The sequence below is a fragment of the Odocoileus virginianus genome, chromosome 4 (genome assembly GCF_023699985.2).
Source record: "Odocoileus virginianus isolate 20LAN1187 ecotype Illinois chromosome 4, Ovbor_1.2, whole genome shotgun sequence".
Lineage (NCBI taxonomy): Eukaryota > Metazoa > Chordata > Mammalia > Artiodactyla > Cervidae > Odocoileus > Odocoileus virginianus.
The window spans coordinates 25,769,024-25,795,528 of record NC_069677.1 but is presented as its reverse complement, the minus strand read 5'-3'; the positions used below and the strand labels follow the sequence as shown (position 1 = coordinate 25,795,528).

At 39.8% G+C, this 26,505-nt stretch overlaps 1 protein-coding gene across 5 annotated transcripts in view; it reads right to left on the bottom strand.

Annotated features, from left to right (window-relative positions):
- Positions 1-26,505, bottom strand: part of MCF2L2 (MCF.2 cell line derived transforming sequence-like 2) — a 269,424-nt gene that overhangs the window by 45,644 nt on the left and 197,275 nt on the right. For 4 of the 5 annotated variants that reach the window (XM_070466335.1, XM_020879915.2, XM_020879919.2 and 1 more), the window contains 4 exons: positions 13,873-13,965; positions 12,319-12,411; positions 6,606-6,677; positions 3,819-3,944 (listed from right to left, as the gene is read on the bottom strand). In XM_070466335.1, coding sequence (XP_070322436.1) covers positions 3,819-3,944; positions 6,606-6,677; positions 12,319-12,411; positions 13,873-13,965 — 384 coding nt within the window. The remainder of the gene's footprint in view (positions 1-3,818; positions 3,945-6,605; positions 6,678-12,318; positions 12,412-13,872; positions 13,966-26,505) is intronic. The other variant, XM_070466334.1, reaches the window with a different exon arrangement.

Sequence of the window (26,505 nt, the reverse complement as noted above, 5' to 3'; positions counted from 1 at the left end):
CTCTTTTCAGGGCTCAGGTTTTCACTCCTGGCAACAACAACTAAAGGGACAGAACTATGTATTTTTACGCGAAGAGGCAGGAAACATCTGGATAAATGAATTAACACAAAGCTTGATCCAGAAATGAAAAGCAGAAGCTGTGGGACACAGGGGCCTGTGATTACAATTGCCAGAAGCAAAGGGGTTCCTTCCTTTCCAGCCTGATTAAGAACCCAAATAAGTCAGCACTGGGTTCTATATTCAGCATCTACCACCACCCAGGCATGGTGCTGGGTGCCTTATGATTTAATGTAGTCACATTTGAAATTCTTACATCAGAGGTCTTACTTACTAGATTTGTAAGTGAAAATGGCAGCATTTACTAGATTTTTTAGGCCATTGTTTTTCATATGGAGGAGACCATCTGACATTAATTAATCCTCATTTACTCCTCACAATCACCCTTTAACATAGGTGTTGTGAGAAGCCCAAGGCAATTCTGCTGAGTCACCAAGATTATTTACTCACCCTTATTTCTGCAGCCAACACTATGGCAAGGAAAGTGGGAGCTAAAATAGAAAATAAAATACCTGGCCCTAGCCCACAGTAAATTTGTAATAAAAATAATTCCTTTGTTGAATAACATAAATTTGTTCCAGAAAATAAAAATATTTCATTCAACCATTACTATTCAACTTTGGAACTTGTTCCTGGCAAGTCAGAATTTAAAAGAACTCAAAATACATCTATATTTTATGCATTGGATTAAACAGGGTGAAAATTTTTTTTTTAAGGAGAAAGAAATAAATGACATCTCAGTGTTCCACAAAACAAACTTTCTTAAAAACTTTTTTAAGCTTCTGTGATTAAATTAAACCCAAAACTGAGTGTACACAAAAGGGAAAAAATGTAAATATTAGAAGGGCATATTTTTAGTTGTTTTAATTATGAACTCACCCACAAACTTCCATTTCTTTCCTTCACAAAACCAAATTAATATTGGATGTCAAGTAGAGAAACTAAGAAGTTAAGGTCTGAATTTCTCTCTCCCTACAGCACGTGACTGTAAGTATCTTGTAATAAAGTTCTATGAAGCTGATGCAAAGAATCTCAAAATCACTAGATCTGAGTTAATAGTAGTTGAGTTGTTAGTAAACTCTAAACAGAATCAGATGAAGAATATGTTGAGAGGTTGCCACCCTGGATAGGGAGCGAAGATATCAAAGAAATAGCCCTAGCTAATGACCACATGACTGGGGTGAGTTAACTCTTCTTTTCATGGACCTGTTTCTGAATCAGAAAGCTGAAAAATCCAATGTCTGCTCTTCCATAATTCAATAGGATTATATAAGACTGTCAGGATACATTACTTAATATACTAGATGTAAAGGAAGTTAAAGTCTTAGTGAGAAAGAAACCATAGAGTGTATGTTCTGAGGACACAGGGGGAAGAAAAGTTCTTTGCACTGGTGTTAAAAAAAATCTCTAAAATTCTATAAACTCATTCATCTTATTTGCAAACCAGTTTGGAGTGAAATCAGAGTAGATTGCTATTTACTCACATTTTAATCATTCTTTTCTCATAACTTCCTTGTTGTGTGTTACATACACTCAGAATAATAGCTGGGAGTTTCCTGCCCTGAGTACAGGTTTCAGGATATTCTTTTGATTCAGGAAAATGGATATGTAATACGGTTAGCTGACATGTGTTCAAAGACAAAAAGAACAGAAAGATGTTCCGAACGATTAAACAAGTTGCTTTCTTGACTTTCCTTAGCCGAAGAAGGAAACAGTTATCAAGAAAACAATCCTCTCTGCCCCATGCTGCATGGTTCATGAATACCCTCTTAAATCATGCATCAGTAGTAAGTATAGAGTGTTTTGGAGTCCCAGGGGACAGTAACAGCATTGTTGCCCAGATCTCAGCAAACCCAGTATAGCTGTTTCTGAGATGCTAGCCAGAGAAAATCCAGGAGGGAGGGAAATAAAAAATTACAGGAATTTTTTGGCCCTAATTAATTTGCTTGGTTTGATTTCTGACAAGGAAAGAAATAAAAGGGTCATTTCCTCTATCCAGACCTCAATAAATAGAATTTTAAATTCAGGTAAAAATGAAAAGGAAGAAAAGAGAAGGAAAGTATCTGAAATATAATTCTTTGAATGCTTGATTCCCATGTGAGAGGCAGAATAATAGCCTCCCAAAGATGCCTGTGTCCTTTTAATCCCTGGAGACTGAGAATATGTTAAGTTACATGACAAATGAATTAAGATTGTTAATTGGCTGAATTTGAGATATGGAGGTTATCATGGATTAACCGGTTAGGCCCAATGTAATCACGAGAGTCCTTGTAAAGTGGAAGAAGTATAGATGATCTTATTTGCAAAGCAGACAGAGACACAGAAATAGAGAATAAATGTATGGACAGCAAGGGGAAAGGGGGGCGTGGGAGGAATTGGGAGTTTGTGATTGACACATATACACTGCTGATACTATGTATAAAATAGACAACTAATGAGAACCTACTGTATAGCTCAGGGAACTCTACTCAATGCCCTGTGGTCACCTAAAAAGGAAGGAAACACCACAAAGGGGGGTATATGTATATGTATGGGCTTCCTAGGTGGTTCAGTGGTAAAGAATTCTGCCAAGCAGGACACACCAGTTCGATCCCTGGGTCAAGAAGATCCCATGGAAAAGGAAATGGCAACCCACTCCAGTATTCTTACCTGGGAAATCCCATTAACAGAGGAGCCTGGTGGGCTACAGTCCATGAGGTTGCAAAAGAGTCAGACTTGACTTAGCAACTAAATAACAACATGTATACATATAGCTAATTTCATTTTGCTATACAGCAGAAACTAACACACATTGTGAAACAATTATACTCCAGTAGGGAAGAGAAATAGAAGAGATAGTCTGAGTGATGTGAAGTGAGAAGAACTCAACCCACTGTTGTTGGTATTAAAGATGGAGAAAGATACCATGAGTGGGGGAATGTGGGCGGCCCTTTTAAACTGGAAAAGGAAGTGAAATATCCTCTCCAAAAACCTCCAGAAAGGAAGGCAGACACCTTGATTTTAGCCTGGTGAGATAAGATAATAAATTTGTGCTATTCTAGGCTGCCAAGCTTGTGGTAATTTGTTATGACAATGACAGCAAATACATCTGAGTCAAAATCTAGAGTACTTCACAGCAAAAGCCAGCTGTATATTAATTATGTCCCAGCCCCAGTGAGATCATACAGTCTTAGAGGATAGTTTGCCTGGAATGCCTGGGTCAGGCCTGCTTGGGATTAACTCTAATGCCAGAGTTGCAATGACCCAGTCCCCAGCACTCCCTCTTTTGGTATTTTTCTTTAAGCACATGGATTAAGGAATATACAATATATGCTCATTGGACCTCTTCTTGGATCTGTGATGTAAAATGGGGTTAGACATTCACTCAGGATCCATTTTCAAAGTAATTTTCACAGAGAAAATAAAGCTAAAGAAGGAAAATCTCTTGATATTTTAATGGTGCCATGAGTGAGAAAATAAATAACTCCTTTAGCACTTTCTCCTGCCCAATATGCTCTGATCCCTGAGTTCCTGCTTTTTCCAGAATGTGGGTCAGTTTCAACATTCGGGACCCCAAGAACCACAACCCAAGATTCCTAAAAATGCAGAGGTGCTGCTTGGAATCCCATGGCACACGTGTGCTGACCAATTTAGATCACTTTGCCCAGAGTCAAATTCCTTCCCCACAGATCAGTTCTCTAACTTTGCCACAGTACTTCCTACCTTTGTAGGACTGTGTCTGCCTTTGGTTAAAATGTCCCAACACTTGCTACAGAACATACCGGATATCCAGTGACTGCTGCCAGGTCCATGGCCAACTCACAGGACTTGATCAAATCCTCCATCACGGCCAAAGCCTGTTGTAGGTCGGCTAAGAAGGCTGAATCCTTGGTCCTCTTTGGCGCATTCTGTGGAAACCAAATGCCTTATTGGAAATCAAAAGGTAAACCATCTACCAAGTGAAGAAAGAAAACAGGACAGAGATAAAGAGCTGTGGATCCAGCCAACAGGAAGTGACTGAGAAGATAGGTATATCAACCTGTTTCCTTGCTCCCAAAGGTGGCTAAAGATATTTGTTGGTTTAAGTGTATCATAGACACACACACATACACAAGCAAAATCCCTGACTACATTTTCTGCATTTCTACTAATGAAGAATGAAGTTCATAAAATCATGGACACCATATTCTGGATATTTAAGAGATATCCTGAGCTTTTGTAAAGCATGAAAACTGCAGCCCTGTAAAAAGGCTGCTCTCCCTTTTACTCCCCTACCCCTCAGGGCCTATTGAAAAGTACAGGTTGAGTATCATATTCCCATATTTAATGTGACAGTCTTTTCCTACGGATAAAATCATACTTAAAACCATTTCAGAGGAGGATATCTGTAAACTATACAAGCAAAGAATAGGCTGCCATGTGGAGGTTTACTAATGATTTTACATGTAAACACCACAATGGCGGCATTTGCCACACTGAATCTCCCCATATTGTGTCACCATTAAAGATGCCAAAGAGGTAAGCCAATGTGATCTATACCCCCCAAACAGCATGAAGACCCAGAATTAAGGGGGAAAAGCTAATTTAAGAGACCAACAAATATTCCAATGATTACTATTGTGACACTTAGGACATATTAGGGATGGTTGTTTCAGTTTGAAAGTCTTTCACTTAGGATTTCTGTATTTTATTCCCCTGCTACCTAGATAGTATATTTATCTGTTTTCTGGTAAATACAAACAGAAAGACTTTGGTTTTGTACACTTTTAAAAAGCACAACAGTTTCCACAACAAAGACTAGAGAGCTCTTTGCTGCTCCCCACATAAAGCCCTCTTCTTCTTGTACTCTCCTGTAAGACATAAGCAAAAGCTTGTGTGTTTTTTTAATCTCTGCTTAAACACTGAAGATTAGCCTCTTTGAACCAGAGAGATGAATGACAGGGCTGATGAATGGAGTGGAGCATGCTGCCTCCACTGAACAATATGCCATGGATTCTTACTTTCTTACTCATGGTAAATACGCTCCAGGTCCTGGTGAAAAACAACAGACTCTCACCTGAGTTTACCACGTCATTAACAAAGGATTAAAAGTCCTTACATCAGGCACCTCCCTCTTTACTAAACACTTGAAACTCAACTTACTTTCAGAGACTCAATGGCTCCCAGTCTCTCTCCTTCCCACTAACCCTCCTCCCACAAGCATGATGGGGGGCAAGTTTTGTGTGATGTAGGACTCTTACAAACGTTATTAAACCTCTTTACATTCTTACCTACATTATTAAACCCCTGTAACCCAGGCTAGCTCCACTTGCTCCAAGCTATGAAAGTATTACCTATCCCTTGAGCTTCTTTTAGTCTTAAGCCATCCCCACAACACCTTTTGACCAGGGAGGGCATGGAAACGACCAGTCCTTGAGACACATGCCTCATGTTTTTCTTTTTATATCAGAATTTTATACTAGGGAAAAAAAAACCAAACACAAAAAAACACTTGCATGCCACAAGTTTCTTCTCATAGTGGTGTGACCATCACTTCTTCCAAGAGAAACTTGGTTGTCTTAGAATTCACACACACACATACACATTTGGAAGGGAATAAGGCATAATGTATACAGATTTACTAAGGAGTACAAAGAAGTAAATATAAATCATTCATAATCCTACCATGCAGGAAAACAACTGTAGGATTTTATTTTTTTTAATTTTATTTTTAATTGGAGGATAATTACTTTTCAGTATTGTGATGGTTTCTGCCATACATCAACATGAATCAGCCATAGGTATACATATGTCCCCTCCCTGTTGAACCTCCCTCACACCCCAGCCCACCCATCTTGGCAGGAATCCAAATTGATACATGGAGCACAGAACATCTCACTATGGAGAACAGTACGGAGATTCCTTAAAAAATTAGGAATAAAACTACCATATGACCCAACAATCCCACTACTGGGCATATACCATTAAAAAAAACCATAATTGAAAAGGACACTGCACCCCAGTGCTTATTACAATGCTATTTACAATAGCCAGTACATGGAATTTTATTGTATTTACTTCTAGGCTTTTACATGTGCATTTCACACTTTCACTTACTTTTGTATTCCTGTGAAACTTTTTTATGTGGAAGGAAGAAAGTATATTACCACTTTTGCTGTTACAAATCCCCACTTTAAAATTGTCTTTAGTTTTTTTTTTTTTTGTTTTTTCCTGACTATGAATTACGGGATGAATATTATTTTAGAAAATTTACACAATAAAAGTCATACACTAAGAATACAAAATCACCGTAAGTCCTTCCATGTAAAGACAAACACCATTAACTTCCCTGGTAGCTCAGACCATACAGAATCTGCCTACATTGTGGGAGACCAGGGTTCGCTCCCCAGTTCGGGAAGAGGCGCTGGGGGAGGGAATGCAACCCACTCCAGTATTCTTGCCTGGAGAATTCTATGGACAGAGGAGCCTGGAAGGTTATAGTCCATGGGGGTCACAAACAGACACGACTGAGTGACTAACATTCACTTCATTAGCAGTTAGTAAATAAAATAATATTTAATTTCCAGTACCTTAGCCGAACCTCCTTCTAGATCACTTGGGTCCATCTCCAAATCCTCAGGAGACTCAAAATCCAGCAGCCCCTGCATTAACCCAAAAGCCTTATTGAAAATCAAAAAGTCAAACGCCAACTTAATCTGTTGTGCAAACAATCTCCAGCCAATGCTAAACTGAGGATGTATATAAATTTGTCTGTTTGTCACAAGTATGAGGGAAAAAGTAAATAGAATATTCAGCACAAAGTTCTTTCTACAAACATAGAATCACATTGGACACACTATTTTGTAGCCTGCTTTTTTCCAGCAACTTATTATGAACATTTCCCCACAACAATATTTTTTTTTTTAAACATGTTTTTAAATTGTGGCAGAGTATTGCGTACTATGGGCTTCTCAGGTGGCGCCTAGTGGTAAAGAACCCACCTGCCAATGCAAGAGACTCAGGTTTGACCCCTGGTTGGGAAGATCCCCTGGAGTAGGAAATGGCAACCTGTTCCAGTAATCCTGCCTGGCATTTTCATGGACAGAGGAGCCTGGTAGGCTACAGTTCTTGGAGTCACAAAGAGTCAGACACGATTGAGCGACTGAGCACAAGCAGAAAGGATTGCATGCTATAGCTAAATCATAATTGATTAATTCCCCTCTACTGTTAAATATTTATGTTAAATAATTTTTTACTACAATAATAACAATCTTTATACACTTTTCTTAAGGATAAATACCTAGAAGTTGAATTGTTAATGTTAAGAGTTGTGATACATGTTTCCAAGTTCTTTAGAGAAGGATTATGTCCCCATCAGCCATATATGAACATTTTTTTCACCATCCCCTAGCCTACTTGGAGTATTACTATTTAATCAAAGGTTTTGCCAGCCAAATCAACAGACCAATCCCAACAAACTGCTGTTTTGAATTTGAATTTCTCAAATAACTAGTGAGGTAGAACTCTCAAAAAAAAAAAATGTTTGTTATTAGCTTTTATTCTTTTGTAAGCTGCCTAGTTCCTTTATTCATTTTTCTATTATTCATTTTGCTTTTAATTTCAGCTTTATTGAGGCATAATTGACATATGAAATTGTTAGGTATTTATAGTGTGTCTTTTTTTTTAAGAGATTTATACACAGTTTTAATGAAAATTTTGAGAGTAACAATGTCCATCACTTAACCATGAATAAGACAGGGACTTTTCACGACATGAAGGAGCTAGAAATAACAAACTCTGAAAAGGAAGGAAAAAAAAAAAAACACTTCAGGCTAGTGCTTTGTGACTGTCAGAGGGAGGAAGCAACTCACAGCCAACAGAGAAGCTAAGGTGGTAAGATGCTTTGAATGACTAAAATTAAGGAAGCCGAAAACATCCTTAGCCAGGAATTTATGTCCTAAGTTGCTTTAGTTGTGTCTGACTCTTTGTGATGCTATGGACTGTAGCCCACCAGGCTCCTCTGTCCATGGGACTCTCCAGGCAAGAATACGGAAGTGGGTTGCCATTTCCTTCTCCAGGATACAGCGTGTCTTGTAGTGATTTGATACATGTATATACTGTGAAAGGATTCCCCTGCCTAGTTGAATAACACACCTATCATTTCATTTCTTTTTTCAGTATGAACATTTAAATCCTACACTCTTGTCACATTTCAATTATACAATACAGTCTTATCAACTATAGTCACTATGTTTTACATTAGAATTTCAGACCTTATTCATCCTTTCATTTATTTTTTAATTGGAGGAAAACTGTTTCTGCTGTACAATGTGAATTAGCCATAATTATATATATTTAACTATATAATTAATTAAATACAATAATATCATTATATATGTGTGTGTGTATATATATATATATATAATTGGTAAAGTGTACAAACTTTTACTTATGAAATGAATAAGGAACTGAGAAAGTAGCATTGACATTATCCTGGGTAAAACAGATAGCTAGAGGGAAGTTGCTATATATTAAAAACACAGGTAGCCCAGACTGGTGCTCTGTGGCCATATATTATAGTATAGTATATTAGCCCTCCATCCCCTCCCTCCCCTCCCCCTGATCCCACCCCTCCAGGTGGTCACAGAGTGCCAGTCTGGGCTCCCTGTGTAATTAATATATAGCAGCTTCCCACTAGCTATCTGTTTCACACAGGATAGTGTATGTATGTCAATGCTACTTTCTCAATTCCATATTCATCTCCTAAGTAAAAGTTTATACTCTTCACCTATTAATTTTTTTTTACACGGTGGTCTATTTATGACATGAGTTGGATTACATAGGAAACCAGCATGACCACATATTCTAGATCATCTTTCTTGTAATAAGCTAAACTTACTGTAACAAATAATGTACCATTTTGCAAACCATATTTTATTAAAACAAAATCCAAGCAAGGAAAATTCTCTACATTAAATTTGATAGTTTCCATACATCACTTACCCTGTTTGACAGAAATAATGAGCTCATCTCTACTAATCTTCTAGATTTCGCATATGTGTTAATATACAATATTTGTTTTTTTCTTTCTGACTTTCTTCACTCTGTAGAGACTCTAGGTCCATCCACATCTCTATAAATGACCCAGTTTTGTTCCTTGACATATGTACACTACCACGTGTAAAATAGATAGCTAGTGGGAACCTGCCATAAAGCACAGGAGGTTCAACTCAGGGCTCTGTGATGACCTAGATGGGTGGGATGGGGGTGGGGTGGGGGTGGAGGAAGGTCCAAGAGGGAGGGGACATATATGTAGGTATAGTGGATTCACTTCATCGTACAGCAGAAATGAAACATTGTAAAATGATTATATTTCAATTTAAAAAATTAAGTAATAGCGAAAACAAACAAACAAAAAATCATGAGCTCAATGAAAGTGAGTTCTATTGTTCCTTAATGCATCTATCTTTAATGTATGCTGGGCTTCCCTGGTGGCTCAGCTGGTAAAGAATCTGCCTGCCAATGCAGGAAGTATAAGAGATGTGGGTTTAATTCCTGGGTCAGTAAGATTCCCTGGAGAAGGAAATGGCAACCCACTCCAGTATCCTTGTCTGGAAAATTCCATGGACAGAGGAGCCTGGCTGGCTACAGTCCATGTGTTCGCAGAGTCGGACATGACTGAACACACATGCCTAATGTGTGCTGATAAATAATGTATTAGTATTATCTAATCAGCTTGCTATGACATAGACATTACGTACATTATGTACTCTGTCATGACTTTTAATTTCATAACATCTCAGAAAAAGGTATTAAGCATTTCACAGATACTTGTTTTTTGTTTTTTATTGTTAATTTCTACAGGCTTATTATTAAACATGTGACCATTTGTCACATATCGCTAATACAATATTTTCCCCATTTTTTCATGTGTCTGTTTTTCATGGTATAATCTATCATTCCTTTTCCTTTTTGTTTTATACGTAGAAAGCTTTCCCACACCAGGATCCCATGATCCTTCCTAAGGCATGAGGCAGTTGGTCCAATATCCATGCTCTCCCAAATAAGCTGATGGTAAGCACTGCAGTGGAGCTTCCCAGGTGACACTAGTGGTAAAGAATACTCCCGACGTGGGTTCAATCCCTGGGTTGGGAAGATCCCCTGGAGGAGGCATGGTAACCCACTCCAGTATTCTTGTCTTAAGAATTCCATGGACAGAGGAGCCTGGCGGGCTACACTCAAAGAGTCAGACATGACTGAAGCGACTCAGCAGGCAGGCACTGAAGCATGAGCTCGGTCCCTCAGGGTAGAGAACACCCCAAAGTTCTTCCTGTCTTCACGGGCATGCCAATGGTTTACACTTGTTCTTCCAGGCAGGAAGAAGCTTAGCTATGGCATAACCTGGTCTGTCTTGAGTAGCCTCCCATGGTTTTTGCACAGACTCCCAAGGAATATTTTATAGTGATCTTGTCTCTTGTTTCCTCAGTGAAATGAAGCTAACAAACCTTCTAAGTATTTTTAACATGCATTACTTCACTTAATGTTCCCAAAAAGCATACTAGGAAAGTACAGTTACTACCTTCATTCTATAGGTGAGGGACCTGAGGTACAGAGCGGTTAAGCAATTTGCCTGGTTTCACCGTAGCCTGGCTACAATTACTACCTTCATTCTATAGGTGAGGGACCTGAGGTACAGAGCGGTTAAGCAATTTGCCTGGTTTCACCTTAGCCTGGAAGCATCAGAGCCAGACCACACCCAGGATGTCTAATTCCTGAGTCAGTGTTTCTAATCACTATGTCCTACAATCCTCCATGGAAGGTACAGACTTAGCTATTGCATCAACATCGCTTCTATGGGAAAGCTTGAGCTCTTCAGTATTGGGTGCACCAGGCCCAGGAGGTGAAGACCCCTACATAGGTCCTGCTCCCTCCTCACTGAGCCCAGCAGTAGGTAGGACTTCTAAAGTTAGGATGACAGTAAAGATGGGGCTGTCAGAGGAGCACAAGGCCCTAAGTGAATGCTTTATCAAGCATGCTCATAGATGCCACTCATGGAGGGCATCAGAGGGTCACCTTCCTCACTCCCAGGTGGTGTGATGACTCCGGGTATGAAACAACAGCTGCAGATTACGTGATGGAAGCTTCCTGGGGGGTCAGCCCTGAGCTAGCTCCTGACTGCGACTATGTCACTCACTGGCTCCTCACTGAACCTATGTGGGAGGGTGAGTGTCCTCACTTTACAGACAAGGAAACCAAGGCCTGAGAGGTCCCCTACACTGGTGGCAGCAGAGTCGGTGTAGCTGAGGCTGGGCCTACTGATGCCAAGCTGAGGGAAACTTGTCCTGAGGGCAGAACACTGGTGATAGCTTAACTGCCCTGAGCCTCTGTTTCTTCACAATCCAGAGCCTTTCGGCACATATGACTGTGGGGATTAAGTAAGAAATACACGTGGGAAGGTACTCAGTAAACAGCTTGCTTTCAAATTAACAGAGTAGCCACTGGGCAAGACCTGCTTATAAAGGTTAATTAAAAACAGACCTTGGAAGAGTGGCCCAGGCTTTTCCCCCAGCTTACATGTGGCAGAGCAGCCTTGACAGAGCTCCTGACCTCTGTGTGAGTGTGTGTGTGTGTGTGTGTGTGTGTGTGTGTGTGTGTGTGTGGAGGAGGGGTCCTAGGAGTGTCCTCCTGCAGGTGTGCTGGTCTCAGAGCAAGAAAGAACCACTAGGGTTCCGCAGAACAAAATTCTTCCTGTTATGCTGCTCTTGAGAAAAAGCCTCAGTCTAAAAGCAGAGGTAGATGCTGCTGAAGGAGAGAAGAATCCAGTGTTGCCTTCTCCCCTCTGTTTAAATACATGTAACATATTAACAGTAACTTCAGGCAATATCACAACTCTATCCTGAAGCTCCCTGTCCCAGCTGTAAAATGGAGCAGATGGTATCTTACCTGTAAACATTTTACCAAGAGTAGTGGCCAGCCTGCCTCCCCACTCTAAGCTGCCAGCATGTGGTGGCCTTGTCCTCTCCCGCTTTCCTCCCCAGGACCCCTGCTACAATAAGTTGGGCTCTCCTTAGAGATCTCTGCTGGCTACACATTGGACTAGCTAGGCTTCCATGTCCCTATGATTCTTTGGTCTTACTCCTCATTGAGGAAGCTGATTTAGACCTGGGGACAGAAAAAGCCTGAAATACAGACCTAGCTTTACCCTTGGAAGTTGAAGTTAGAATTCTATGTGTGTAAGGTAAAGTGCACCATCACACCTACATATATTCTCCCAGCATAGGAAGTACTGTCTCATCAACTTACCTTCAACAGCATCTGGTACTTTACAAGTCTCTGACTTGGTTCTCTCAGACACGTAAAAAGAGGGAGATTGTGACCCAGTTGACGCTGGCATATCTTGAAAAGCCAAACAGAAATAGCATGAAACAAAATAACACACACAGAGAGAGAACAGAAGCAGGAGCATTTAAATACGACAGAGGAAAGGGGCAGGCTGGGCTAGTGTTTTTAAAGGCAAGTAGGGATGCCAGGCTGTTTATTTCTTTTTTTTTCTTGCTTGTTCTTTTATGTTGTTTTGTTTTCTCAAGAATTCACTTTATTTTTTTTATTTTTTATTTTTTTTATTTTTTTTCCATTTATTTTTATTAGTTGGAGGCTAATTACTTTACATCATTACAGTAGTTTTTGTTATACATTGAAATGAATTTTGTTTGTTTGTTTTAGGATTTTTTATTGGAGTATAATTGCTTTACAATGTTATATTAGTTTCTGCTATACAGTGAAGTCAGTCCATTATAGGTATACATATATGCCTATTTATTTCTTTTAGAAAGTAAGTCCATAATGAGGGAGACAATGGGGCAGCCTTCTGGGAAGGAGGCAGCCTGTCTTCAGGTTGGGGCTTGGGGTGTGGGAATCTATTTAAGGGTACATGATAGGTTTATTGACACCATTCCAGGGATCCTCCTAGTGTGACTTAATTCCATTTTTAAAACCTATCTAAAACAAACAAACAACAACAAAAAAAAAACCTATCCTATAAGGAAGCTATGGTACATATACACTATGGAATATTACTCAGCCATTAAAAATAATTAATTTGAATCAGTTCTAATGAGATGGATGAAACTGGAGTCCATTATACAGAGTGAAGTAAGCCAGAAAGATAAAGACCAATAGAGTATACTAATGCATATATATGGAATTTAAAAAGATGGTAACAATAACCCTATATGCAAAACAGAAAAAAGAGACACAGATGTACAGAACAGACTTTTAGACTCTGTGGGAGAAGGCGAGGGTGGAATGTTCAGAGAGAACAGCACTTAAACAACTATACTATCAAGGGTGAAACAGATCACCAGCCCAGGTTGGATGCATGAGACAGGCACTCAGGGCTGGTGTACTGGGAAGACCCAGAGGGATGGGATGGAGAGGGAGGCAGGAGGGGGCGTCAGGATGGGGAACACATGTAAATAAATCCATGGCTGATTTATGTCAATGTATGGCAAAAAACCACTACAATGTTGTAAAGTAATTAGCCTCCAATGAATAAAAATAAATGGAAAAAATAAAAATAAATAAACAAATTAAAAAAAAAAAAAAACCTATCCTAGAAGAGCACTCCATTTTCTCACCAGGCTACTGCTGTTCCTTACAGGTTGTCCCATAGAGACTCAGGGCAGCATTGAAACTCCCAGTGTGTAATTTCAAAATAGGAAAGACTTTAATAAACATAAATCCCAATGCCAAATTCCTCTTCCTAGTTCATACTTTTAGATTTCTTTAAAAATTTGATGCCTATGAACATTGTCCTGGGAAAAGAGTTTGTGGGAGACTTTAGAAATGCAGTGTTACCCCAAAGTAGGTGCAGTCTTGACATTCTTGCCAGATTGCCCTGGCTCGGGGCAGGTTCTTATGGTATTTTAAATATATTTGAAGATCTTCTTTCTGGGTGAGAAAAAGTTAGAACAAGTTAACTAGTTAACATTTTTCAATAAAAGGATATATTGATACAGTTTATTCATTCACTCAATAGGCCTGAGTATTTTCATTGTGTAAGGAACCGGGGATGCACAACAAATAACCTTATGTTGGAGTGAGTGTGTGACAAGGAGGTAAACAGAGGGTTATAAACAACACAAATATGAATGGAGTACTGTGAGAGAAGCTCTAGGACTCCGGCCAATAAATAACTAAATTCATGAACAGGAGTTGGATTTTCTCTTTATCCTTTCTCCTCTTCTCTTCATCTGGGATACCCAGATGCAAAACCAAATGGTTTTGCAGTGAGTAATAAAATGGACAAAAATGTGTTTTTGGCTGATGGCCCCTCCTTTCTCTCTCCCCATGCGTGCGTGCTAAGTCACTTCTGTCATGTCCAACTCCTTGCAATCCTATGGACTATAGCCCACCAGGCTCCTCTGTCCCCCATGTTATTCTCCAGGAAAGAATACTGGAGTAGGTTGCCATGCCCTACTCCAGGGGATCTTCCTGACCCAGGGATTGAACCCATCTTCTATGTCTTCTGCATTGGCAAGCGTGTTCTTTACCACTAGCACCAACTTTACAGTCATCATGATGCCAACCCTGCAAATAAACCTAAGAAATAACTAAAAGATAGAAACATCCCAGAGGGAAATATGGCAGTGGAAGTTTGAACACAAACTAAGTGGTCTGGGCAATCCCTGCCTCAGACATCACCCTCAACCTGCAGCACAAGACTTCCAAGACATGAAAAGCTACACCACTATCTCATAGCTAGAGATCAAGAGGGATTACAAGTGCTGTGTGAACTATATTCTCATTGTATCAAAGGCCATGAGAGGTGGGCACACATTTGCCAATATCCCAGGTAGAGAGAATACCCAAGCCTGCAGTCAGTTTGCCAGCTTCACCCTCTCCATCAGGAGAACCCAGTCCACAGCAGCTGTGCTTGCCACAGAGCCTGGACTGCTCCAGCAGAGATGACCTTGTGACCACTTCCTTGTTGATTTCTGTGTTCTCTTGGTGGATGCTGAGCTGATACCTGTGCTCCCGAAGCCTTCACTTCTTGCTTCTGTGACTGTACTTTGAGCATCACAGAACATTACATGCCTTCCAGCACTGAAACACACTGCTGACCTAAATTTGCTCTTCAGTCCAAAATTTTTTAGAGAAAACATGGGCACTAAAAAGCAGCATAAAAAAGTGCCTGATCCCCTTACTTCCTTATAGAATAAATCAGGAGGCTAAAAAATTGCTACCCCAAAACTCATATTCATACAGGGAGATGCTATTGCTTAGGAATTGGGAAGACTGTTGCTCAGGTTCAGTTCTTGGCTTTGTTAGTTACAAACAAAGGTATTTGGTTATTTGGTCTGAGGTCAATTACTTAACCTTCCTTCACTTCAGTTTCTCATCTGTTAGGTGGGCTCAAAACTGCAGTCAACTCCTATGAGTGCTGTGAGATTAAATGAGGTGTATAGAACCCTCTCAACAAATGCCCAATACATTCAGAGTACTCAACAAATGGTAGCTATTGTTAAAGTACTTTTGACTTTGTAGAGCCATTCTGTGTGCAGTATTTGATTTCATTTCCATGGCAACTTACATATTCGTATTACCAAGCTTGTTGCAAGGAGGAGGAAAGTTGAGGTCATGCTGATAGCAAGTGGCTCAACTTAGATGAGAAGTTAAGTTTTCCAAGTGACTTCCCTGGTGGCTCAGGCAGTAAAGAATCCACCTGCAATGTGGGAGACCTGGGTTTGATCCCTGGGTCAGGAGGATCCCCTGAAGAAGGAAATGGCAAACCACTCCAGTATTCTTGCCTGGAAAATCCCATGGACAGAGGAGCCTGGAGGGATACAGTCCATGGGGTTGCAAAGAGTTGGACACAATTGAGCAACTAACATAAGTTTTACGAGTCCCACCCCAGTGCTTTTTCATTTGTACCACATGAGATCTCAGAGCAAATAAAACTCAAAGTAAACGCTGTCCTAAATAGAGCTTGGTCTCTGGGGCAAAATCTTCCTGGATACTACAGCCTATCCAATCTGATTAAAACACTTGACTAGAGCAATATTTCAAAGCTTACATCCATGATTAGTGGAGGTCTCAAGTATTATGAGAAAAGTTAAACTGCTGTAGTAAATAGTAGGTGATTCGCCTGCCTTTTTGACTAACAAATACAGGTCTTTTCACAGCAGTGATAATTCCCTCAAGGATTCTCAAACATTAAGTAATTGTAGTTTTTAATTACTTCATTTGTCCCAGAGTAATAGCTTTGTACTTGATAAGAATTTACTATCAGTATTTTGTCTCCAGTATCATAAATCATATAGAATTATATGCAGGTTTGTGGTCTGGATATGAAAAGCTTTGTAAAACTTTAGAAGAGAAATTCTTCTAAGAAAAGATGTTCAGTTAACAATTTCCCAACCATTTCCTAAAATTTGGACAATTTTTATTTGATAATATCCATTTGTTTCCCACAGGAATTTGGTCCTTTTCTCATTCAATAATTTCAATAAATCTTTGCAATAATGATATAAGCAATTATGAAATAATACTAAAATCTGAAACTAGATTTCATATTAGTAGTTTGATGAGTGTAAAGTTGTAAAATGGTATAAAACACTATAGCAGTGTTATAAAAGTAATTCAGAAAGGAAATTAATTAGATTGAATACAAAATAGTTTTTAAATTTTATTTATTTTTAATGGGAGGATAATTGCTTTATAATATCATATTGGTTTTTGCCATATATCATGAATCAGGCATAGATATACTTATGTCCCCTGCCTCTTGAACCTCCCTCCCACATCTCACCCCATCCCACCCATCTAGGTTGTCACAGAGCACCAGGTTTGAGCTCCCTGAGTCATATGGCAAATTTGCACTGGCTATCTAATGTTGCATATGATAATATATATGTTTCAGTGCTACTCTTAGTTCATCCCAACCTCTCCTTTCCCACCTGAGTCCACAAGTCTGTTCTCTATGTCTGTGTCTCTATTGCTTCCCTGCAGATATGTTCATCAGTACCATCTCTCTAGATTCCACATATATGCGTTAACATGTGATATTTGTCTTTCTCTTTCTGACTTACTTCACTCTGTATAATAGGCTCTAGGTCCATCTACCTTATTAGAACTGTGTCAAATGCATTCCTTTTTTAAGGCTGAGTAATATTCCATTGTGTATATGTACCAAAATTTCTTTATCCATTCATCTGTCAATGGACATCTAGTTTGCTTCCATGTCTTAGCTATCATAAATAGTGCTGCAATGAACATTGGGGAACATGTGTCTTTTTAAATTATGGTTTCCTCAGGGTATATGCCCAGTAGTGGGATTGCTGGGTCATATGGTAGTTTCATTACTAGTTTTTAAAGGAATCTCCACACTGTTCTCAAAGTGGCTGGATCAGTTTGTATTCCCACTAAGAATGCAAGAAGTTTCCCTTTTCCCCACACCCTCTCAAGCATTTAGTGTTTGTAGATTTTTTTGATGATGGCCATTCTGACAAGTGTGAGGTGATACTTCATTATAGTTTTGATTTGCATTTCTCTAATAATGAGCAAGGTTGAGCATCTTTTCATGTTTTTTTTAGCCATTGGTATGTCTTCTTTGGAAAATATTTGTTCAGGTCTTCTGCCCACTTTTGATTGTGTTGTCTATTTTTCTGGATGTCAGTTGTTTCATTTGCTATTATTTTCTCCCATTCTGAGGATTATCTTTTCACTTAGTTTATAGTTTCCTTTGCTGTGCAAAATTTTTTAAATAGGTCCCACTTGTTTATTTTTGTTTTTATTTTCATTACTCTAGGAGGTGGGTCATGGAGGATCTTACTGTGATTTAAGTCAGAATATTCTGCCTATGTTTACCTCTAAACATGTTTAACTCTAAACCTTTTATTCTGGTCTTATACCTAGGTCTTTAATCCACTTTGAGTTTATTTTTGTGTATGGTGTTAGGGAGCATTCTGATTTCATTCTTTAACACACAGCTGTCCAGTTTCCCCAGAACCACTTACTGATGAGACTGTCTTTTCTCCATTGTATATTCTTGCCTCCTTTGTAAAAAAAATTAAGTGCCCATAGGTGCATGGATTTATCTCTGGGCTTTCTATTATGTTCCATTGGTCTACACTTCCTGTTTTTGTGCTAGTACCATACTGCCTTGATGACTGTAGCTTTGTGGTGTCGTCTGAAGTCAGGCAGGTTGATTCCTCCAGTGCCATTCTTTCTCAAGATTGCCTTGGCTATTCAGGGTCTCTTGTGTTTTCTTACAAATTGTGAAATTGTTTGTTCTAGTTCTGCGAAAAATACCATTGGTAATTTGATAGGGATTGCACTGAATCTAGTGCAATTTTTTGCATGACCCAATTTTATACTACCCAAAAGATTGCTTTGGGCAGTATAGTCATTTCCACAATATTGATTCTTCCAGTTCAGGAACATAGTATATCTATCCATTTGTGTTGTCTTTTATTTCTTTCATCAGTGTCTTATAGTTTAATGCATACAGGTCTTTTCTCTCTTTAGGTAGGTTTATTCCTAAGTATTTTATTCTTTTTGTTGCAGTGGTGAATGGGATTATTTCCTTAATTTCTCTTTTTGATTTTTCATTGTTAGTATATAAGAATGCAAGGAATTTCTGTGTGTTAATTTTATATCCTCCAACTTTGCTATATTCATTGATTAGCTCTAGTAATTTTCTGGTGGCATCGTTAGCGTTTTCTATGTAGAGAACCGTGTCATCTGCAAACAGTGAGAATTTTACTTCTTTTTTTCCAATCTGGATTCTTTTTATTTCTTTTCTTCTTTGACTGCTGTAGCTAGGACTTCCAAACTATGTTGAATAATAGTGGCAAGAGTGGGCACCCTTGTCTTTTTCCCGATCTTAGAGGAAATGCTTTCAGTTTTTCATCATTGAGAATAATGTTTGCTGTGGGTTTGTCATATATGGCCTTTATTATGTTGAGGTATATGAGTCTGGGTAAACTCTGGGAGTTGGTGATGGACAGGGAGGCCTGGTGTGCTGCAGTTCATAGGGGTCACAAAGAGTCGGACATGACTGAGCAACGGAACTGAACTGAACTGATATTACTTCTATGCCTATTTTCCGGAAAGTTTTTTTTTTTTTTTGGTCATAAATGGGTATTGAATTTTTTCAAAAGCTTTCTCTGTATCTATTGAGATGGTTATATGATTTTTATCTTTCATTTTGTTAATATGGTGTATCACGTTGATTGATTTGCATGTACTGAAGAATCCTTGCATCCCTGGGATAAAGCCCACTTGATCATAATGTATGACCCTTTTAATAATGTATTGTTTGATTCTGTTTGGTTGGTAGAATTTTGTTAAATTTTACATCCATGTTCATCAGTGACATTGGTCTGTAATTTTCTTTTTTGTGGCATCTTTGTCTGGTTTTGGTATCTGGGTGATGGTGACCTTGTAGAATGAGTTTGGGAGTTTTCCTTCCTCTGCAATTTTCTGGAAGATTGAGCAGGATAGGTGTTAGCTCTTCTCTAAACTTTTGGTAGAATCTGCTTGTGAAGACATCTGGCCTTGAGCTTTTGTTTGTTGGAAGATTTTGGACTGCAGTTTCGACTTCCATGCTTGTGATTGGTCTATTCATATTTTCTATTTCTTCCTGGTTCAGTTTTGGAAGGTTACACTTTTCTAAGAATTTTCTCATTTCTTCAAGGTTTTCCATTTTATTGGCATATAGTTGCTCATAATAGCCTCTTATGATTCTTTATATTTCTGTGTTGTCTGTTTAACTTCTTTTTCATTTCTAATTTGATTGATTTGGGTCTTCTCCCTTTTTTTCTTGATGAGTCTGGCTAATGGCTTGTCAATTTTATCTTCTCAAAGAACCAGTTTTTAGTTTTATTGAGCTTTGCCACTGTCTCCTTCATTTCTTTTTTACTTATTTCCACTTTGATCTTTATGATTTCTTTCTTTCTACTAACTTTGGGCTTTTTTGTTCTTTTTCTAGTTGCTTTAGGTGTAAAGTTAGGTTGTTTATTCCATACTTTTCTTATTTATTGAGGTAGGCATGTACTGCTATAAGCTTACTTCTTGGAACTGTTTTTAGTGGATCCCATAGATTTTGAGTTGTTGTGTTTTCATTGTCATTTACTTCTAGGTATATTTTTATTTCTTTTTTATTTCTTCAGTGATCTGTTGGTTATTTAGAAGCATATTACTTAGCCTTCATGTGTTTGTGCTTTTTGCAGTTTTTTTCCCCTGTAGTTGATAGCTAATCTTATAGCATTGTGATCAGAAAAGATGCTTGAAATGATTTCTTTTTTTTTTTTTTTAATTTACCAAGGCTTCATTTGTGACTCAAATTGTGATCTATCCTGGAGAAAGTTCCATGTGCACTTGGGGAAAAAGTGAAATCTCTGTGTTTGGATGAAATGCCCTATAGCTATCAATTAGGTCCAACTGGTCCAATGTATCATTTAAAGCTTGTGTTTCCTTATTAATTTTCTGTCTGGATGATCTGTCCATTGGTGTGAGTGGGGTAATGTTCCCCACTATTATTGTGTTACTGTCAATTTCCTCTTTAAAGGTTAGCATTTGTCTTATGTAGTAAGATGCATATATATTTATAATTATTATATCTTCTTGGATTGGTCCCTTGATCATGATGTAGTGTCCTTCCTAGCCTCTTGTAACAGTCTTAAAGTCTATTTTACCTGATGTGAGTATTGCTCTTCCTGCTTCCTTTTGATTTCCATTTGCACAGAATATCTTTTTCCAGTCCCTCACTTTCAGCCTGTGCATGTCCCTAGGTTTGAGGTGAGTTTCTTGCAGACAGCATATATAGGGGTCTTGTTTTTGTATCCATTCAGCCAATCTGTGTCTTTTGGTTGGAGCATTTAGTCCATTTACATTTAAGGTAATTATTGATATGTATGATCCTATTACCATTTACTTTATTGTTTTGGGATTTGTTTTTGTCGGCCTTTTCTTTCTCTTGTGTTTCCTGTCTAGAGTTCTTTTAGCATTTGTTGTAAAGCTGGTTTTGTGGTGCTGAATTCTCTTAACTTTTGCTTGTCTGTAAAACTTCTGATTTCTCTTTCAAATCTGAGTGAGATCTTCGCTGGATAGAACAATCTTGGCTGAAGTTTTTTCTGTTTCATCACTTTAAGTATATCCTGCCACTCCCTTTTGGCCTGCAGAGTTTCTGTTGAAAGATCAGCTGTTAGCCTTATGGGAGTCCCTTTGTATGGTATTTGTTGGTTTTCCTTGCTGCTTTTAAGATTTGTTCTTTGTGTTTAATTTTCATTAGTTTAATTAATACGTGTCTTGGTGTTTTCTTCCTTGAGTTTATCCTGTGTGGGACTGTCTGAGATTCCTGGATTTGGGTAGCTATTTCCTTTCCCATGTTAGGGAAGTCCTTGACTATTGTTGTTTTTCAGTTGCTAAGTCATGTCCTGCTCTTTGCAACCCCATGGGCTTGTAGCATGTCAGGATTCCCTATCCTTCACTATCTCCCAGAGTTTGCCCAAATTCATATCCATTGAGTCGGTGATGCCATCCAACCATCTCATCTTCTGTTGCCCCTTCTCCTCCTGCCCTCAACCTATAATTTCCTCAAATATTTTCTCATACCATTTCTTTTTGTTGTCTTCTTCTAGGGCCCCTATAATGCTAATGTTGGTACACTTAATGTTGTCACAGTGGTTGCTGAGACTGTCCTTATTTCTTTTTATTATTTTTTCTTTATTCTGCTCTGCTTCAGTTATTTCCACTAGTCTATCTCCCAGTTCACTTGTCTGTTTTTCTGCCTCAGATAGTTTGCTATTGCTTCCTTCTAGTGTATTTTTAATCTCAGCTATTGTGTTTTTTGGAGAAGGCAATGGCACCCCACTCCAGTACTCTTGCCTGGAAAATCCCATGGATGGAGGAGCCTGGTAGGCTGAGTCCATGGTGTCTAAGAGTCGAACATGACTGAGTGACTTCACTTTCACTTTTCACTTGCATGCATTGGAGAAGGAAATGGCAACCCACTCCAGTGTTCTTGCCTGGAAAATCCCAGGGATGGCGGAGTCTGGTGGGCTGCCGTCTATGGGATTGCACAGAGTTGGACACGACTGAAGCAACTTAGCAGCAGCTACAGAATTGCGTTGTTTATTGCCGATTGTCTATTCTTTAATTCCTCTAGGTCCTGGTTAAATATTTCTCATATCTTCTCTATCCATGCCTTCAGTCTATTTATCTGTGCCTCCATTTTGTTTCAAAGATTTTGGATCATCTTTATTATCATTACTCTGAATTCTTTTTCAAGTAGACTGCTTACTTCCTCTTCATTTGTTTGGGCTTAAGGGTTTTTACCATATTACTTCATCTGCTGCATTTTTCTCTGTATTTTCATTTTGTTTAATTTTCTGTGTTTGGGTTCTCCTTTCTGCAGGCTGGAGGATTATAGTTCCTCTTAATTGTGGAGTCTGCCCCCTGTGAATGAGGTTGGACCAGTGTAAAGATTTCCTTGTTGGGAGGACTTGTGCCTGTGTTCTGGTGGATAGAACTGGATCTTGTCTCTCTGAGGGGCACTGCTGAGTCCAGCAGTGTGTTTTGGGGTGTTTATGGGCTTGGTATAGCTTTGGGTAGCGTTTCTGCTAATGGGCATGGCTGTGTTTCTTTTTGCTAGTGATTTGGCATGAGGTGTCTGGTACTAGAGCTTTCTGGCCTTTGGGTGAGCCTTGGTCTTAGTGTTGAGATGGAGGCCTTTGGGAGAGCTCTTGTCAATTAATGTCCCATGGGGTTGGGAGTTTTCTGGTGGTCCAAAGTCCTGTACTCAGGTCTCCCACTTCAGGGGTTCAGGCCTGATCCCTTACTATGGCACCAAGATTTCACAGGCCTTATAACACAGAAGATAAAACCCCACAATAGCCAAGGTGAAACCAACACTCAATAGCCAAGAACACCCAAAGAAACTCACACACTTACAAAGGGAAAAGAAGAGAGAAAACAGAGGGAAAAAAAGGATTTAAAAAAAGAAGAGAGCAATCGAGAATAGCGTAAAAATGAATTTATTTAAAATTAAGACATTTTAAAAAATGGAAAAAGTAGGTTATGAAAAATAAAAATTTAAGGGATAATTTTAAAAAAGAACATGAAATAATATGAAAAAGAAAAAAAAAAAAAACAGGGTGAAAAGGTGAAAGGGTGAAAAGGAAAGGAGGAAAATGTATAGAGTGGCAATTCCACCTCCACCTCCCTAGGAGTTCTTCCAAAACTCATCTGTTCTCTGGATCTGTTGTAGGGACAGTACAGACTCTAATCTAGCTCTATTCCTGTGTGTACTTGCCTCCAATGTCCACAGTGGCCAGAGCTAAGGCTTCTTCTTTTGTGTGAACACTCATTGTCCTTTTATATATTTCACAGGCCTTCCCTGGTGACTCAGTGGTAAGGAATCTGCCTGCCAATGCAGGAGACATGGGTTCGTCCCTGGATCAACAAGATCCCGTGGAGGAAGAAATGGCTACCCGTTCAGTATTCCTGCCTGGGAAATTCCATGGACAGAGGAGCCTGGTGGGCTACAGTCCATGGGGTCACAAATAATTGGACATGACTTATCAACTAAACAACAACAAGACTCAGAGTTTACCTACTTGACAGTGTGGATTTAGTCTGTAGCTTGTACAGCTGGTGGAAAGGTTTTCAATCCTCTTCCTTAGCCACTCTGCCCCTGGAGCTCAATTGTGGTTTTATCTCCACCTCTGCATATGGGTCATCCACTGGAGTTTGCTCCTGAGGCTGCCCTGGAGGACTTGGGTCTGCCCCAGTGAGGACTGGGTGTGGAGGTGGCGTGGTTGCTTGGATCAGAGACCCTGGAAGCACCAGGTATGCGGAGGAGCTGGTGCAGGAGATACGGCTCTATTAGGGTTTTTTCTAGCTTCTGGCAACTCTGCCCCAGTGAGGACCAGGTATTGAGGTGGCTCAGCTGGTTGCATTGTGGGGAACCTGGTGGTGCCAGGTGTGCAGGGAAGCCGGTGGCCGTGGGTACATGATATTTTCACACTATTAAGGGTTTTTTTTTCCCCTAGCCTCTGGCAACTCTACCCCAGTGAGGACTGGGTGTGGAGGTGACCCAGCTGCTTGGATCTCAAGGAACCTGGATGCACCAGATGTATAGGGAAGCCAGCAGCCACAGGTGCAGAATATAAAGTGCTATTAGAGCCTTTTTTCTAGCCTCTGGCAGCTGGTGGTCAAAGGGCTTCCTTGGCTGGTCCTGCTATGGTGCTTGGTGCAGCAGGCACTCAAAGGGCCACCATCTCTGGGGTCTTCCTCTATCAGCTGCTAGCATCATATGTGGGGAGAGAGAGAGGCTACAGTGATGAGGCTACAGTGCAGGCTACTTCCCTTCTCTTGACTCAGCAGTATCACCCGGCCTCCAGGGCTGCCCAGCTTTTCTCCAAGGACATTCCTCTGTCTCCTCCCTCACATGCCCTCAGGATGTCTCCCACAGTCAATAGCAATCCTTGTTCTGGGATTGCTCTCCAGTCCCTACCCAGCCACTGCGCATACTGGAAGACCTGTGTCCCTTTCTGGTGTATATAGGGCTGCTGCACAGGTTGTTTGTGTGGTTCTCCCTCCATTCAGACCTTCACAGATCAGCTGCTTCATCCCCCAACAGCCTCAAATGCCTCCCCTTTGTCCTAAACTATTCCTCTGATGTGAGGATTTCACCCCTGTTTCAGTTCCTCCACCCCATGGGTTCGGGTCCAGTCCTACTCACTCTCTGTTTTTTCCCTTCCTTCCCTCAGCCTACCAAATTTTTTGTCAATCTATGTATTCCCTTCTGGTGGTCAGGGACTCCAGCCAGCTCTCAGCTGGTGCTCTGTGAGATCCTCTGCATCTGAAGATGTATTCCTGATGCAAGCGCAGATATATGAGTCCACCTACTCCTCTGCCATCTCATCATCTCCTCCAAAATAGTTTTTAATGTATCTTTAATTCTGGTTCAGGATGAAAAACCTATAATAAGGCTGTGATGGAAAACCCAGGTAGGGCTATGGAAGGGGTCTTCTAGGTTGGTTAAAGCTCTGAGGGTTGAAGACTCTATTTCTCCACTGTGTCTAATAGCTTGAAACCTGGGGAGTTTTCATTTCCTTGCTTTCAGTTTATCACAAATACTGCTCTTAGACTTATTATTCCTACTTTGAGCTGCTGAAAAATGTTTGTTTGATTTATTGTCTAAGGCTCATTAAGAAAAAAAAAGAGCAAGAGAATGAAAAGAAGGGTTGATTGGGAGAGAAAGAAGAATATGCCAAAGACTTAGAAAGTAGAGGGCATCTGGATCAGGTTTCCCAGTGGCTCAGCAGTAAAGAATCTGCCTGCAATGCGGAAGACACAGGAGATCTCGGGTCAGTCCCTGGGTGGGGAAGATCCCCTGGAGAAAGAAGTGGCAACCTGACCCAGTATTCTTTCCTAAAAAATTCCATGGACAGAGGAGCCTGGCAGTCTGTGAGTTGCAAAGACTCAGACACAACTGAGCACTGCACTGTACCTGACGTTGTAGAAAATAAAACAGAAGAAATATTTTCTGAGAGTTTCAGTTTCACAGTTCTTCTTTTGAGAGTGTTAATACAACTTTGATTGCTGATCACTGATTAGCGATCAATGCAAAGAAATAGAGGAAAACAATAGAATGGGTAAGACTGGAGTTCTTTTCAAGAAAACTAGAGATACCAAGGGAACATTTCATGCAAAGATGGGTTCGATAAAGGACAGAAATGGTATGGACCTAACAGAAGTAGAAGATTTTAAGAAGAGGTGGCAAGAATACACAGAAGAACTGTACAAAAAAGAGCTTCACGACCCAGATAATCACGATGGTGTGATCACTCACTTACAGCCAGACATCCTGGAATGTGAAGTCAAGTAGGCCTTAGAAAGAATCACTACAAACAAAGCTAGTGGATGTGATGGAATTCCAGTTGAGCTATTTCAAATCCTGAAAGATGATGCTGTGAAAGTGCTTCACTCAATATGCCAGCAAATTTGGAAAACTCAGCAGTGGCCACAGGACTGGAAAAGGTCAGTTTTCATTCCAATCCCAAAGAAAGGCAATGCCAAAAAATGCTTTAACTACCACACAATTGCACTTATCTCACATGCTAGTAAAGTAATGCTCAAAATTCTCCAAGCTAAGCTTCAGCAATACATGAGCCGTGAACTTACAGATGTTCAAGCTGGTTTTAGAAAAGGCAGAGGAACCAGAGATCAAATTGCCAATGTCCGCTGGATCATAGAAAAAGCAAGAGTGTTCCAGAAAAACATCTATCTCTGCTTTATTGACTATGCCAAAGCCTTTGACTGTGTGCATCACAATGAACTGTGGAAAATTCTGAAAGAGACAGGAATACCAGACCACCTGAACTGCCTCTTGAGAAACCTGTATGCAGGTCAGGAAGCAACAGTTAGAACTGGATATGGAACAACACACTGGTTCCAAATAGGAAAAGGAGAACGTCAAAG